This window comes from Oncorhynchus kisutch, linkage group LG11 (assembly GCF_002021735.2).
Source record: "Oncorhynchus kisutch isolate 150728-3 linkage group LG11, Okis_V2, whole genome shotgun sequence".
Lineage (NCBI taxonomy): Eukaryota > Metazoa > Chordata > Actinopteri > Salmoniformes > Salmonidae > Oncorhynchus > Oncorhynchus kisutch.
The window spans coordinates 55,899,284-55,912,458 of NC_034184.2; the positions used below are offsets into that span (position 1 = coordinate 55,899,284).

A 13,175-nucleotide genomic window follows, 5' to 3' on the forward strand; every position below is an offset into this window, starting at 1 on the left:
GATTGGGGTAGGGGGTGCGATGGTACACGATACCTGAGCGACTGATCGCCCTGGTTCATGCTCTCCCCCGGGGGTATGCTTCCCTCCTTCGCTCCCCTTCCCTCTTCTCCCTGCCAACATCTGCAACTAAATGGCACCCTATGGGCCCTGGTCAAAAGTAGTGCACTATATAGGAAATAGGGTGAATTTGGGACACAGCCGACGTCTGATCCTCCATTAATCAAACTGATGTATAACAGTCATTCTTAGGAAGTGGAGAAACACAACACGACTGGATTTCCTGTGTGTGTGTGTGTGTGTGTGTGAGTGGATGCACATAAATGGTGTGTGTGTGTGTCTGTGTGTGTGTGTGTGAGTGGGTGCACATAAATGGTGTGTGTGTGTATGCCTTTGTGTTTGTCCATGATAGCGCAGATACATATTTTTGAAGTCATTCTATTTTTAGACGAACGACCAATCCACAACTGTCAGTCATCCAAATTGCTTTCAAATTGGATGATATTTGTAGCAGTAGGATGTATTGTTGTGATAATGCGGCAATGGATTTCTCTAAAAAGAATGCAAGGAAATGTATACTTGTTTGTTATGTGGGGCGGCAGGGTAGCCTAGTGGTTAGAGCGTTGGACTAGTAACCGGAAGGTTGCAAGTTCAAACCCCCGAGCTGACGAGGTACAAATCTGTCGTTCTGCCCCTGAACAGGCAGTTAACCCACTGTTCCTAGGCTGTCATTGAAAATAAGAATTTGTTCTTAACTGAATTGCCTAGTTAAGTAAAGGTAAAACAAAAAAATGTGCAGATACAGGTACTTGGTAGAACAGCGCACAGACAGGGTGCATAATATTCCTGCGAATGTGAAGAAGCTTATACACTGCCAACAGTGCATTGGGTTTATGTGAAAACAAAGTGAGGAAGCTTATACTTGTTTGTTATGTGCAGGTACTCTATTGACCGGCGTACAGACATGGACAGGGTGCTCAATGTGCACCCAGGTAACGGCTCAGTGTTCATGCTGAGGACTCTGGACAGAGAGGACATCGCCTGGCACAATGTCTCTGTTATTGCCACTGAGTTCAGTAAGTACCATGTTTTTTTATTTATTTATTTATTATTATTTTTATTTTATTTAACCAGGTACGCCAGTTGAGAACAAGTTCTCATTTACAACTCTGACCTGGCCAAGATAAAACAAAGCAGTGCAACAAAAACAACACAGAGTTACACATAAACCAGCGTACAGTCAATAACACAAAATAAAATAAAAATAGAAAAATCTATGTACAGTGTTTGCAAGAAGAAGAGTAGGGAGGTAGGCAATAAATAGGCCATAGAGGCGAAAATAATTACAATTTAGCATTAATACGGGAGTGATAGATGTGCAGATGATGATGTGCAAGTAGAGATACTGGGGTGCAAAAGAGCAAGAGAGTAAGTAATAATATGGGGATGAGGTAGTCGGGTGTGCTATTTACAGATTGGCTGTGTACAGGCACAGTGATCGGTAAGCTGCTCTGACAGCTGATGAATAAAGTTAGAGAGGGAGATATAAGACTCCAGCTTCAGAGATTTTTGCAATTTGTTCCAGTCATTGGCAGCAGGGAACTGGAAGGAAAGGCAGCCAAAGGAAGTGTTGGCTTTGGGGATGACCAGTGCGATATACCTGCTGGAGCGCATGCTTTGGGTGGGTGTTGCTATGGTGACCAGTGAGCTGAGATAAGGCGGGGCTTTACCTAGCAAAGACTTATAGATGAGGTGGGTTTGGCGACGGATATGTAGTGAGGGCCAGCCAACGAGAGCATACAGGTCGCAGTGGTGGGTAGTATATGGGGCTTTGGAGATAAAACGGATGGCACAATGAAAGACTACATCCAGTTTGCTGATTCAAGTGTTGGGGGCTATTTTGTAAATGACATCGCCGAAGTCAAGAATTGGTAGGATAATACGTTTTACGAGGGTATGTTTGGCGGCATGAGTGAAGGAGGCTTTCGTTGTAAAATATGAAGCCGATTCTAGATTTCATTTTGGAATGGAGATGCTTAAAATGAGTCTGGTAGGAGAGTTTACAGTCTAACCAGACACCTAGGTATTTGTAGTTGTCCACATATTCTAGGTCAAAACTGTCCAGAGTAGTGATGCTAGTCTGGGCAGGCGGGTGCGGGCAGCAAACGGTTGAAGAGCATGCACTTAGGTTTACTAGCATTTAAAAGCAGTTGGAGGCCAAGGAAGGTGTGTTGTATGGCGTTGAAGCTCATTTGGAGGTTTGTTAGCACAGAGTCCAAAGAAGGGCCAGATGTATACAGAATGATGTCGTCTGTGTAGAGGTGGATAAGAGAATCAACAGCAGCAAGAGCGACATCATTGATATACACAGAGAAAAGAGTCGGCCCGAGAATTTAACCCTGTGGCACCCCCTTAGAGACTGCCAGAGTTCCAGACAAAAAGGCCCTCCGATTTGACACACTGAATTCTATCTGAGACGTAGTTGGTGAACCAGGCGAGGCAGTCATTTGAGAAGCCAAAGCTGTTGAGTCTGCCGATAAGAATGCAGTGATTGACAGAGTCGAAAGCCTTGGCCTTGTTGATCATTGATGTACGTGTGTGTTTGTGTGTGCGTGTGTGTGCATGTGTGTGTGTGGTGAATTAGTACAGTACTTTCTAGTTACATGTACAGTAGTATGAGTAGTTGAGTTTGCATCATTGTATCAACAAGACAAAGCAGATCTACTTCCATAGCCCACAAATCCAATATGGACCTTGAATCCAGTTACACATTAAAAAAAACATCTTCATTCTTCCTCTGTAATCATGGACTGATTCAGACCTGGGACACCAGATTAGGTACAACAACATACCAGAATTACTCCAGAACTCATAGGGCAGTGCTTGCTTTGCGTTTGTTCATCTCCCCCTACTGGGTGCGAGCCACTGTCGTAGTGTAATATTTGAATACAGATCTTACACTACGCGGACCTGCTGGTTTTCTATTCTACCTGATAATTTATTGCACCCACTTGCCGTCGCCGGTCTAAATCAGTCTCTGATTAGAGGGTAAGAATAAAAAAAAAACGCAGTGGAACTGACTTCAAAGTCTAGATTTGAATTTGAGGGACTTACACCAAAGTGCTTGCTGAGACACAGAACAGTATCATAATTGTATCAAAGGCATTTATTGTCTTTTACTTGGTGTTGTTCTTAAATGTCATGTCCCTTTGTTACACAGACAACCCACGGCTGATGAGTCGTGTACCAGTCTATGTTAGAGTACTGGATGTTAATGACAACGCTCCTACATTCGCCACTTACTACGAGACATTTGTCTGTGAAAACGCCAAGGCTAACCAGGTAATGGAAAACAATGTACTATTATTTTAAACCCCCTACAGCAGGTCTTCTTTGCCACCTAAGGTCCCCAACTTATCTAACCTTTATCAGTTTATAACCTTTGTCAGTTAACACATTCGTCTTGTTCCTCGAGATAAAGTATGTTATCTGTGCTTGATCATATTTGTCATGCCTTTTTCAGAGGATTCAGACAGTAAGTGCTGCAGACGCTGACGAGCCTATTGGTGGACACAGGTTCTTCTTTAGTCTAGCGCACGAGGCTTCTGTGAAAGCCAACTTCACCGTCAGAGACAATAAAGGTATGTGCCCTTCCTCCTGTAGAACAGCAGTTGACACACATTTAATTGTCCGTGTCTTTTATTTGGTGTATTGCACAGCTGCCATGATCACGATTTGTAAATCACACCGAGTCATATATATTTAAGCACACTCTAATATAATATTTAAGGCCATACATTTGAGACAAGGAAATTGAAAGAAAACAAGCCTCTTAAAAAACTGTGAAACGTTCCTCCACCTAACTTGTATAGTAGCTAACTCTAACACTTTTCTCTCCAACAGACAACACGGCAGGTATCCTAACCAGACGAAACAGCTACAGCCGGCTACAGAGGAGTAACTATCTGGTCCCCGTGGTGATCTCGGACAGCGACTTCCCCATGCAGAGCAGCACCAACACCCTGACGGTGCACGTTTGCACCTGCGACCGCGAGGGGAACATGCAGCTGTGTAACCAGGAAGCTCTGGTCCTCACCGCAGGCCTCAGCACTGGAGCCCTCATGGCCATCATCTTCTGTGTCCTCATACTGCTCAGTGAGTACTTCGCAATTCAGTTCAATTAAAAAAAGCTTTATTTTCCATTAATCTTTTTAAATGACACAGAAAATGTTATTTGGCATGTGGCTTACATAGAGCATATTTAAAGCGTCAATCACATTAACACACATAAATGATAAGTTTCACATCACACGTCCTATGTGGCAGCGCAAGCCTTTCTCAGCCCACCAAAGTACATTAGTGAGCGTATCATATATCCACACCATCAATGGTTCCCAACAGACAAAAGCTATCCTTCAGAAAATAGGAGGAATCCAGTAAGGAAAAATATAAAAAGTTGCTCAGACTTTTTTTGTCTTGTTTCTGAAGTGATCATGATCAATCGAAGCACACTCCTCTCCTTTGCTCACCTCTCCTTTCCTCGCCTCTCCTCTCCCATCTCATACTCAAGTTCTCTCTCTTTCCCTCTCTTTTTGTTGTCTATAGTGATCGTGGTGCTGTTCGCTGCCCTGAGGAGGCAGCAGAGGAAGAAGGAGCCTCTGATCATCTCCAAAGAGGATGTGAGAGACAACGTTGTCAGCTACAACGATGAAGGGGGCGGAGAGGAGGACACCCAGGCCTTTGATATCGGCACGCTGCGCAACCCAGAGGCCACAGAGGAGAGCAAACAGCGCAGGGACATTAAGCCCGAGACCCTGCACCCTCCCATCCGTCGGACTGTGATCCTTCCCCCGGCCCACAGGGACAACGCGGACGTCAGGAACTTCATAAACCAAAGGCTTCAGGAAAACGACCAGGACCCCACCGCACCGCCCTACGACTCCCTGGCCACCTACGCCTACGAAGGGAGCGGCTCGGTTGCTGAGTCCCTTAGCTCCCTGGGCTCCATGACCATAGAGGGAGACCAGGACTATAACTACCTGAGCGAGTGGGGACCCAGGTTTAAGAAACTGGCAGACTTGTACGGGGGAGAGGACAGTGACAGCTGCAGGGATTCCTAATGAGAGAGAAGGAGCTCGTAAGAGGGGAGCTAAAGGTAAACATACAACAAACAAACACTCGGAACAATAGCTAAAGTGAACTTAACTCCTGGTACTTTGTAAAAGTGGCAAACAATAGAACAAAACAAAGAGGACACAAACAGACACGAGGCAGTGTTTTACCGTCGTTGATCACCGTTGATGTTTGACCTCTCTGGAGGACTAGGAGGAAGAAGATAAGCTATCCTGTCAGTATTTAGTGGTCTTTCTCTTTCTCTGCTAGGCAGCAGGGGACTCCTGAGGAAAAGAGTTGTTGTACTTTACTCTGTACACCAGGCCCACATACACAGTATCTCTATATACAAACAAACTTCTACTCTTTTCTTTTTCAAAAGCTTCCTGCAAAGGAGGGAGTAACAGCAAGCGGTTTTGTGGTGGACTTGATAGACAGACAACGCCTATTCATTTTTCAGTGTTTCTGGGACAAAAAAAAAAAGCTGCATTTTGTGAGTTCTATCGTAGCTTATGTGTGTGCGTATCTGTAAATCGATACAATACATTGTACAGTTATGTTTTGTTTTCAGGCTTCTAGCTTCCCATACACCCTCTTATAGCAATGACTCTGTATGTCACAATGCTCTTTTGAGATCACACAAGCCTTGCTGAGAGGCTGAATGTTATCTCTATGGGTACACTCAAACTGTCCGCCAGTCACCCACTATAGCATAATTGACTTGAATGGGGACAACCGCTCTACTCATTGTATTTCTATGGGGGGGGACGTCAGAAAACACACCTTTCTGACTGTCAATACCTGATCCACATCTTCTTATAGTTTTGCATATATTCTGTCTCACAAATGGCATACCATTTCATAGTGCATTACATTTGTACTAAGGTACATACGTCTCTGGTCAACAGTAGTGCACTATCTAGGGAATGGGGTGCCATTTGTGACAAACACATACAGTCATGACCGAAATTATTGGCACCCTTGATGAAGATGAGAAAAAAGACTGAGCTGTATGCTAATCTATGCTAATTTGTATTATTATACTAATACAATTGCTCAAAGAAAGAGATTTTGTTTAACAAGTAATACATTGTTTTTTTCCCCCAAAAATAGTGGTCAAAACTATTGCTCAGTACTCTGGTACCCGCCACTTGTGAGGATAACAGCACTTAGCCTTTTGCTAAAATGTTTTATGAGATTGTAGTACACATTGGGAGGGATCTTAGACCATTCCTCCGTACTGAATCTTTACATACAGATTTGTTTGTAATTATTGTTATAAAAAATTGTTCTATGAGGAACTGTATTAGTTTAAAATAATATAATTGTCAAACTAATTTATCGTACAATATAGCTCAGTATTGTTTACTCATATTTATCAAATGAAGGTAAAAAATGTAAAAAATCAAGGATGCCAATCATTTTGATCATAAACTATATTCTGTGTGGGGGTACCTGAAACACCTGGACCATGTATCTGAAGAACTAATGTCAATAATGCTTCACTTTTAAGGTACCCTCTTTAAAAAGTGTTACTGTAATACCTGTCATAACATCCTTGTTGACCGGCTGAAGAAGTAGGTGAGAAACTCTGGCGTTGACCTCGACTGATTCAGGTCATATTTATGTGGCAGACGTTTCCCGTGAGCATGGGTGGTTCAGTAATGTCCCCAGCAGCTGTTCACTATTGTGTCCCTCAGGGGTCAAATCTGGGCCACATCCTTTTTTTACCTGTCCCCTTGGTGACAGCATCCACAATAATAACAATTCAGTGTCACTGCTAGGCGGATGACATAGCTTTATTTAACAATCAGACCCAGTGACCAAGCTAGCATAGCTACCCTTCACAAGTGTCTTGCTGACATAAAATGTTAGATGACTGAACATTTTCTCCAGCTCAATGATACAAAAATCAGAGGATGTTTTATTTGGCCCCCCATCCAGATTGTAAATAACCTTGGTCATTAGTCCACCAATGTAAAGCCTACGGCCAGTAACCTTGTCCTCTTTGACCTTGACCTCGAGCATGTAAAAACGGTAGTCCAGTCCTGCTTTTATCACCTAAGAAATTTAGCTAAAAGCAGTCTTATTTCAGTCACTGATCTGGAGAAAGTTATTTGCGCTTTTTATTCCTCATGCCTAGATTACTGTTACTCTTTTGTGTGCATGTCTCAGTCAGAAATCACTCCATTTGTCTACAGTTAGTTCAAAGTGCTGCAGCTCTTCTTTTAAACAGGAACCAGGACATGTTATCACATCACACCTATTTTAGCTTCTCTACAAAGGCTACCAGTCACTTTTGGAGTATATTTCTTATTTGTATTAATCACATGTAAGGTTAGACTTGGTTTAGCCCCATTCCATATCGCATATTACATTTATCAGACATTTCAAACGAATAACACAACTGACGTAATTGCCACGATGACGATTATATTTTTCTCTCTGTCTGCAGCATTTATGATTCACACAAATCGGACTTGATCTTTCATCTCCCTACGAGCCAGGATGCAGCCTGAGATCCTCTGGCAGGGGCACCGCTGACCATTCCAAAGTCTCGGTTGAAAACGAAAGAAGAGCAGGTATTTGCCATTAGGGCTCCTGGACTTTGGAATGGTCCGCCAGAGGATACCAGGCCTGCCGATTCAGTGCCTCTTTTTAAATCCCTGCTGAAGACACACTTTTATAAAGGTACATTGAAATCATACATTAAAAGGTCATTTCATTTTGCTATCATTTGTCATTTTCCTTCCTGTCTCTGTCAGTACTTTTTATTTGATTGTTTTATGAAGTGAGGCACTTTTTACTTGTGTTAAAACGCGCTATACAAATAAAGTAGTTATTATTATTATGTATTCCTATTGGAAGACTGTCTATAGACATGAAAGCATAGAGGGTTACAGTAGCAGTGTGTTGCTTAGTATAAACGAAACATGCAGTTCCCATTAAACATTAATTCCTTACTTAGTGTCTTACTCTGTATGCTGTTCTGTATTTTGAAACAGTTTCCTTTTCTTTCAAATGTAAGTCATTGATTGATGGTTGACTATATATTTGTGAAGTGCACACTGACAAAAAGGGCATTCGCAGGCTTGACATATTGGGACGATGTGGGGGAAAACGCTGCCTATTATTAAGGGAAATGTGATATTTCAGTTGTGAGGAAGAGGGTCGACATTGCCTTGGGATTGTCCTTGACATAAGAGGTAAAGGTCAATACAATATTAGGAGCGTGAAATGGTCTGACACTTACGTATGAAATGGTCATGAAATGGTTTGCCGTCATAAAATGGTTTGACATACATGTAGTAAGAAAATATAGCAATTCAAATGAAGCAAAGCACCCCCAAATTGTCCAAGGCCACAAAAGACACATTAAACAGCAGTAGCATTGCGATATTGCCCCCAAGCATTATTTCTCTATGATTTATGAACAAACAGCTTTGATATCGTTTAGCTGATAAGAGGAATGTATGAGGGAGCACTCAGAGGGCAGCGGTACATCAAGAGAAAAAAAGTACAGCGATGCATCCTAAAAGGCCCTTTATTCCCGATAGTCCACTAATTTTGCCCAGGGCCCTGTTCAAAACTAGTGTGCAATATAGGGAGTAGGCTGCCATTTGGGATTTAGCCTAGCTAAAACAAGCAGTGGCAACTCTCTACTAAAGGCCAACCTGAGGACGGATTACATTTATCAGACATTTCAAACGAATAACACAACTGACGTAATTGCCACGATGACGATTATATTTTTCTCTCTGTCTGCAGCATTTATGATTCACACAAATCGGACTTGATACTTTATTTTTCAAAAATATTTTCCAAGTGCCCATGGATGTAAAAAAATAGTATAATTTGATGAAAATGGTGTGGTAGCTTAGACAGTACTCTAAGACAAGAACACACTTGTTAAAAATGTATACTACTATAATATGCTCAATATTATAATGAGAAACTGTGTAAAAAAAAAAATGTTTTTAAAAGACCATTGAGCACCCACTGTGTAAGTGACTGTTTGAGATTGTGGCAAATGTGGCTTTGATAAGCAGCATTTATTTGGGTTCCTAAACCCTTCACACTGAAAATCAACTGTTATTCTTCTACTGCCCTGAGGGTTTGACATCTAGTTTATGTCAGAAGGAGAAATGACAACAGAAGACTGCATTATTGTTTTCCTTCTTTAAAGGGGCAATCTCGGATTGGTACATCCATTGTCTCTCTTTAATACAGGGTGTCAACAGCATAATTTCACTATAAATACATGTTTGTGCATTAACACCATGCTCAGCTAAGGACACAAGAGTTAGCTGCCAGATATGGCTAGCCTACAGTAAATTCTGGTCCAGGGAGTTAGTGCGGCCTGCTAACACCGATGCTTCCATTCACACCCTGGACCAGAGCTAGCCTACAGTATGCAGTACTGATGTCCTCCTCAACTGTAGACAGTTGGCTAGCCTTAAGGTTGCCTCTATATTATGTTGCTGACTATGTTATTGAGCAGTCTATTGCTATGTCCCAATTCTCCACCCTTCTCCTAAATGGTGCACTTACACACTACCTGTCATGGATTTGCAAGAATAGGAATGTTAAATCCATGCGAGAAGGTAGCATCCTGTCTAGGGGCTGTACTTGTACACCAACCTGCCTCACGCTACAGAAAAAGGGGCTAGGCTCCTGCCCCATTGGCCGTTTTGGCTCAGATAAGGCTTACTTACTGTGCGAGAAAGTATGCAAGTGCACACTTCAGGGGACGGATGGAGAATAGGGATGCAGACATTTTTTTCTATGTTGATTAATACTATGAGAGGTTATAGTATGTGAAGTTGTTAAAAGGGGCCCGGTCATGACACGATGCCCATTAATTCATCTATCTGCTTTGTACAACATGATTTTCTACTGCATATTTACATGATCCAACAATTAAATTTCTTCAAAATCATGCATTCATCCTTACTGTTTCTATGCATAGACATCAGTGTTTCAGAATCAGATAAGCTTTGCTGTCAGAGGGCAATTTAACAGGCATAGGAAGTGAGAAAGTTGGGGACTACTTGACAGCCAGACTGGCAAAAAACTCAAACTTACCATAACCACACCCTAGACACTGGCCAAATTTTTACCAATTTGGAAAAAAAAAATCAGTCTGCACATTAGCCATATTCCCTTAGTTTTTGCCCAGTATGACATCAGACTAGCTCGAAGGTACTGTAGCTTAAGTTCTTATGACGTACGTTGAAATTCAAGACAAAGTGGTTAATAGCATGGATCCTGTGGCTACTGAACTGAAGCAATCATTAATTCCACACAATCTATAATTAAGATCTTTAAAATCTGGCTATCGGATTTGGAGAGAGGGGGGAAAAACGATTTTTTTCATTGTTAGAGGAAGAGGCAGCAGATGTGCGACAGATGGTGGCATTTTACATATTTAATGTAATTAAATCATATTAACACTTTCCCCTCCTCATAACGTGCATGTGATATGCCACTACTAGTTTTCCCATTAAGCAATTTGTCGTTGGACACTGATTATGAAGAGTATGGCTATCAAGAGGACAGATGTCATTATAATGAAAAATCTATATTTCAAATACCCTTATTAATATCAATTAGTATCAATGTCACTTGCAGTAAAAATGGACATTTAAAACATAGCATTTCTGTTGATGCCGTTCATTATCATGAGCGACGACCAACAGTGCTGTAGATTTAGGTAAAAACTGACTGTACATAATCAACATGAAATTGATTAAGACCTACACATGAATGCAGCTCAAAACAACCACAAACGCAACCAAGCACAATAAAAATGGGATGAGACAGAACAGGGTGGACTGTAGACTGGTGGTCTTTCTCAATTGTCTAGACATTTGTCCTCTCCTCGAATTCTCTCCTTCATTGCACTGATCTGAAAGAACTGACCAGGTGAAAGCAAGTCTAATGATAAGCTGCCAACATATTGTTTACACCTGACAAATCTTCTCCAGTCAGATGCAGATGAAGGGAGTAGTCAGAGGAAAATGCATTTTTTGTTTGCAATTCAGTGTTTGTAAATTGTTCATCCCTCCACTTCCTGCTCCTTGAATGCGCTATTCAATATCATCCATCTCAATTGGTCAAAGAAGTGCTCTGTCCATCTCGATGGGTCAGAGAAAGGCTCTGTTACTTCCTACTTTCCTCTGGTTCGTCTCCCACCTTCTGCTGGCGCTCCCTCTCTCGTTTCATCTCTTTCAGCTCCTGTCTGTACTTCCGCTCGATGAATCGCTTCTGATGAGACATAATAAAAGAGAGACATAATAAAAGAGATGGACCAGGGAAAATATAAAAGACAGAGAGGAATAAAGAGAGAGAGACACAGTCAGTATATGACCGATAGAGGACAGTGATTACTATAGTGTTTAGCATGTGTTGACATTGTAATGTACACGTACTCCTACATGTTGTCATTTTAGTTATAATTTGTGAAACACTGCAAACATTACCAGCACTGAATGGCCCTAGTACCTCATTATTTTCCTTCCTAATATTAGCAAAATAACATGGAATTCGACAGGCTTCATTTGATGTCATTGTGATGAGAATGGGATCTGATAAGCTAATTAGAACATAACATCTCCAAATGAGATCTGTAATAAAGAGAACAGAAAAGGATCACTGCGTCACTGCGTCTCAATTTAAAACTGTACCCATGGAGGGATGCCAGGTCTTCTGTGTCAAAGCATTTATGTCACAAATTTAGATCAAGTCGATTAGGATATCATGAAAGAACAACAGACAGTTTAGTTGTGTAGACCATGTTTGTTCTGTACTGTAGGTTATTCCATTCACAGATCTCGCACTGGCACTAAGATTTACAGTATCCTTTTGACTAACTGTCTATGTGTCAAGTTCAATCAATAAAAACCCTGATGAAGGCCACGGGCCGAAATGCGTTGGTTTTAAAAATATCAATAGCATTTTTATCAACTTCCACTGTCCTCCAGGAGTTGCTTAATTTCCTCTTCACTTAAAGCTCAATCAAACACACTCTATTTAAAAGACAACTAATAGTATTTGACCCCAGGACGAATCTTTGGTCACTCCACCATGTCATGTAGTCTACAGACAATAAAGCATTCGGGATAAGACCGTCTGCTAAATTACTAAAATGTCAAACGTATAGCCAAATGCCCCAACGTCTCTCTACAGCAATGGGAGGCCAACATCTAGTATAAGCAAACATATTCACTTCAACAAACAGCGAGGGATACACTATAGAGTGCAGATTGTGTTTTGAGAATGAGAATGTGTTTAGAGTTTTGCTGAAAAGTCTAAGTGAGATCTGCAAATTGTGTTTTCCATGTGAAATGGTTTAAGGTATTGACAACAGATTGCATAATTAGCTAAATGAGTCCAGGCAACTGAGAACTTTGTTCAGCCAATGGGTCTTAGTGTTTTAGCAATTGAGAATTTTAGCTAGATTTTGACTGGTTGCAGGTTCATATCAACAAAGAACACGAATTACAGTATTACAGAGACAAAGGACAAGTTTGTGAGATGCAGGATACAGTACTGTAAAAATAGGACTACAAGGAGGAGGAAGAACAAAAAACACAATTGCAAAGAGCAAAGCAGAGTAGTAATTTCTGATCAATTTTGAGCTACTATGATAGAACATGTTTTCGTTCATCAAAAGACAATGATGGAAAAATATGAATATTTTTGTTACATTAAAAATGTACTCCCTGAGAATTGTATGTTTTGAACAATGTGTTTTCAATTTTTCGGTGTATTGTTGTCACGACTTCCACCGAAGTTGGCTCCCCTGCCTGTTCGGGCGGTGCTCGGCGGTCGTCGTCACCGTCCTACTAGCCGCTACCGATCCCTTTTCCGTTTGTCTGTTGGTTTTGTCTTATTAGTTTCACCTGTGTGTATTTTGGTTTAATTAGCTTCCCTATATGTAGTAGTTTGACCCGCCCTTGTTTTGTGCGGGATTGTTTTTTGTTACTCTGTTGGTTGTGGTTTTCATGTTTGTATTCTCCGGACTGTTTGGTCCTGTGTTTGGGCTGGTCTGTTTTATGTTGGCG

At 41.4% G+C, this 13,175-nt stretch overlaps 1 protein-coding gene across 1 annotated transcript in view; it reads left to right on the forward strand.

Moving 5' to 3' along the window:
- Window positions 1-10,048, forward strand: part of LOC109899533 (cadherin-6-like) — an 86,240-nt gene extending 76,192 nt beyond the window's left edge. Inside the window, exons 8-12 of the mRNA XM_020494855.2 lie at window positions 937-1,073; window positions 3,218-3,339; window positions 3,521-3,638; window positions 3,901-4,152; window positions 4,603-10,048. Of these exons, the coding sequence (XP_020350444.1) occupies window positions 937-1,073; window positions 3,218-3,339; window positions 3,521-3,638; window positions 3,901-4,152; window positions 4,603-5,117 (1,144 nt within the window). The 3' untranslated portion in view covers window positions 5,118-10,048. The remainder of the gene's footprint in view (window positions 1-936; window positions 1,074-3,217; window positions 3,340-3,520; window positions 3,639-3,900; window positions 4,153-4,602) is intronic.
- The last annotated feature ends 3,127 nt before the right edge of the window (window positions 10,049-13,175 follow it).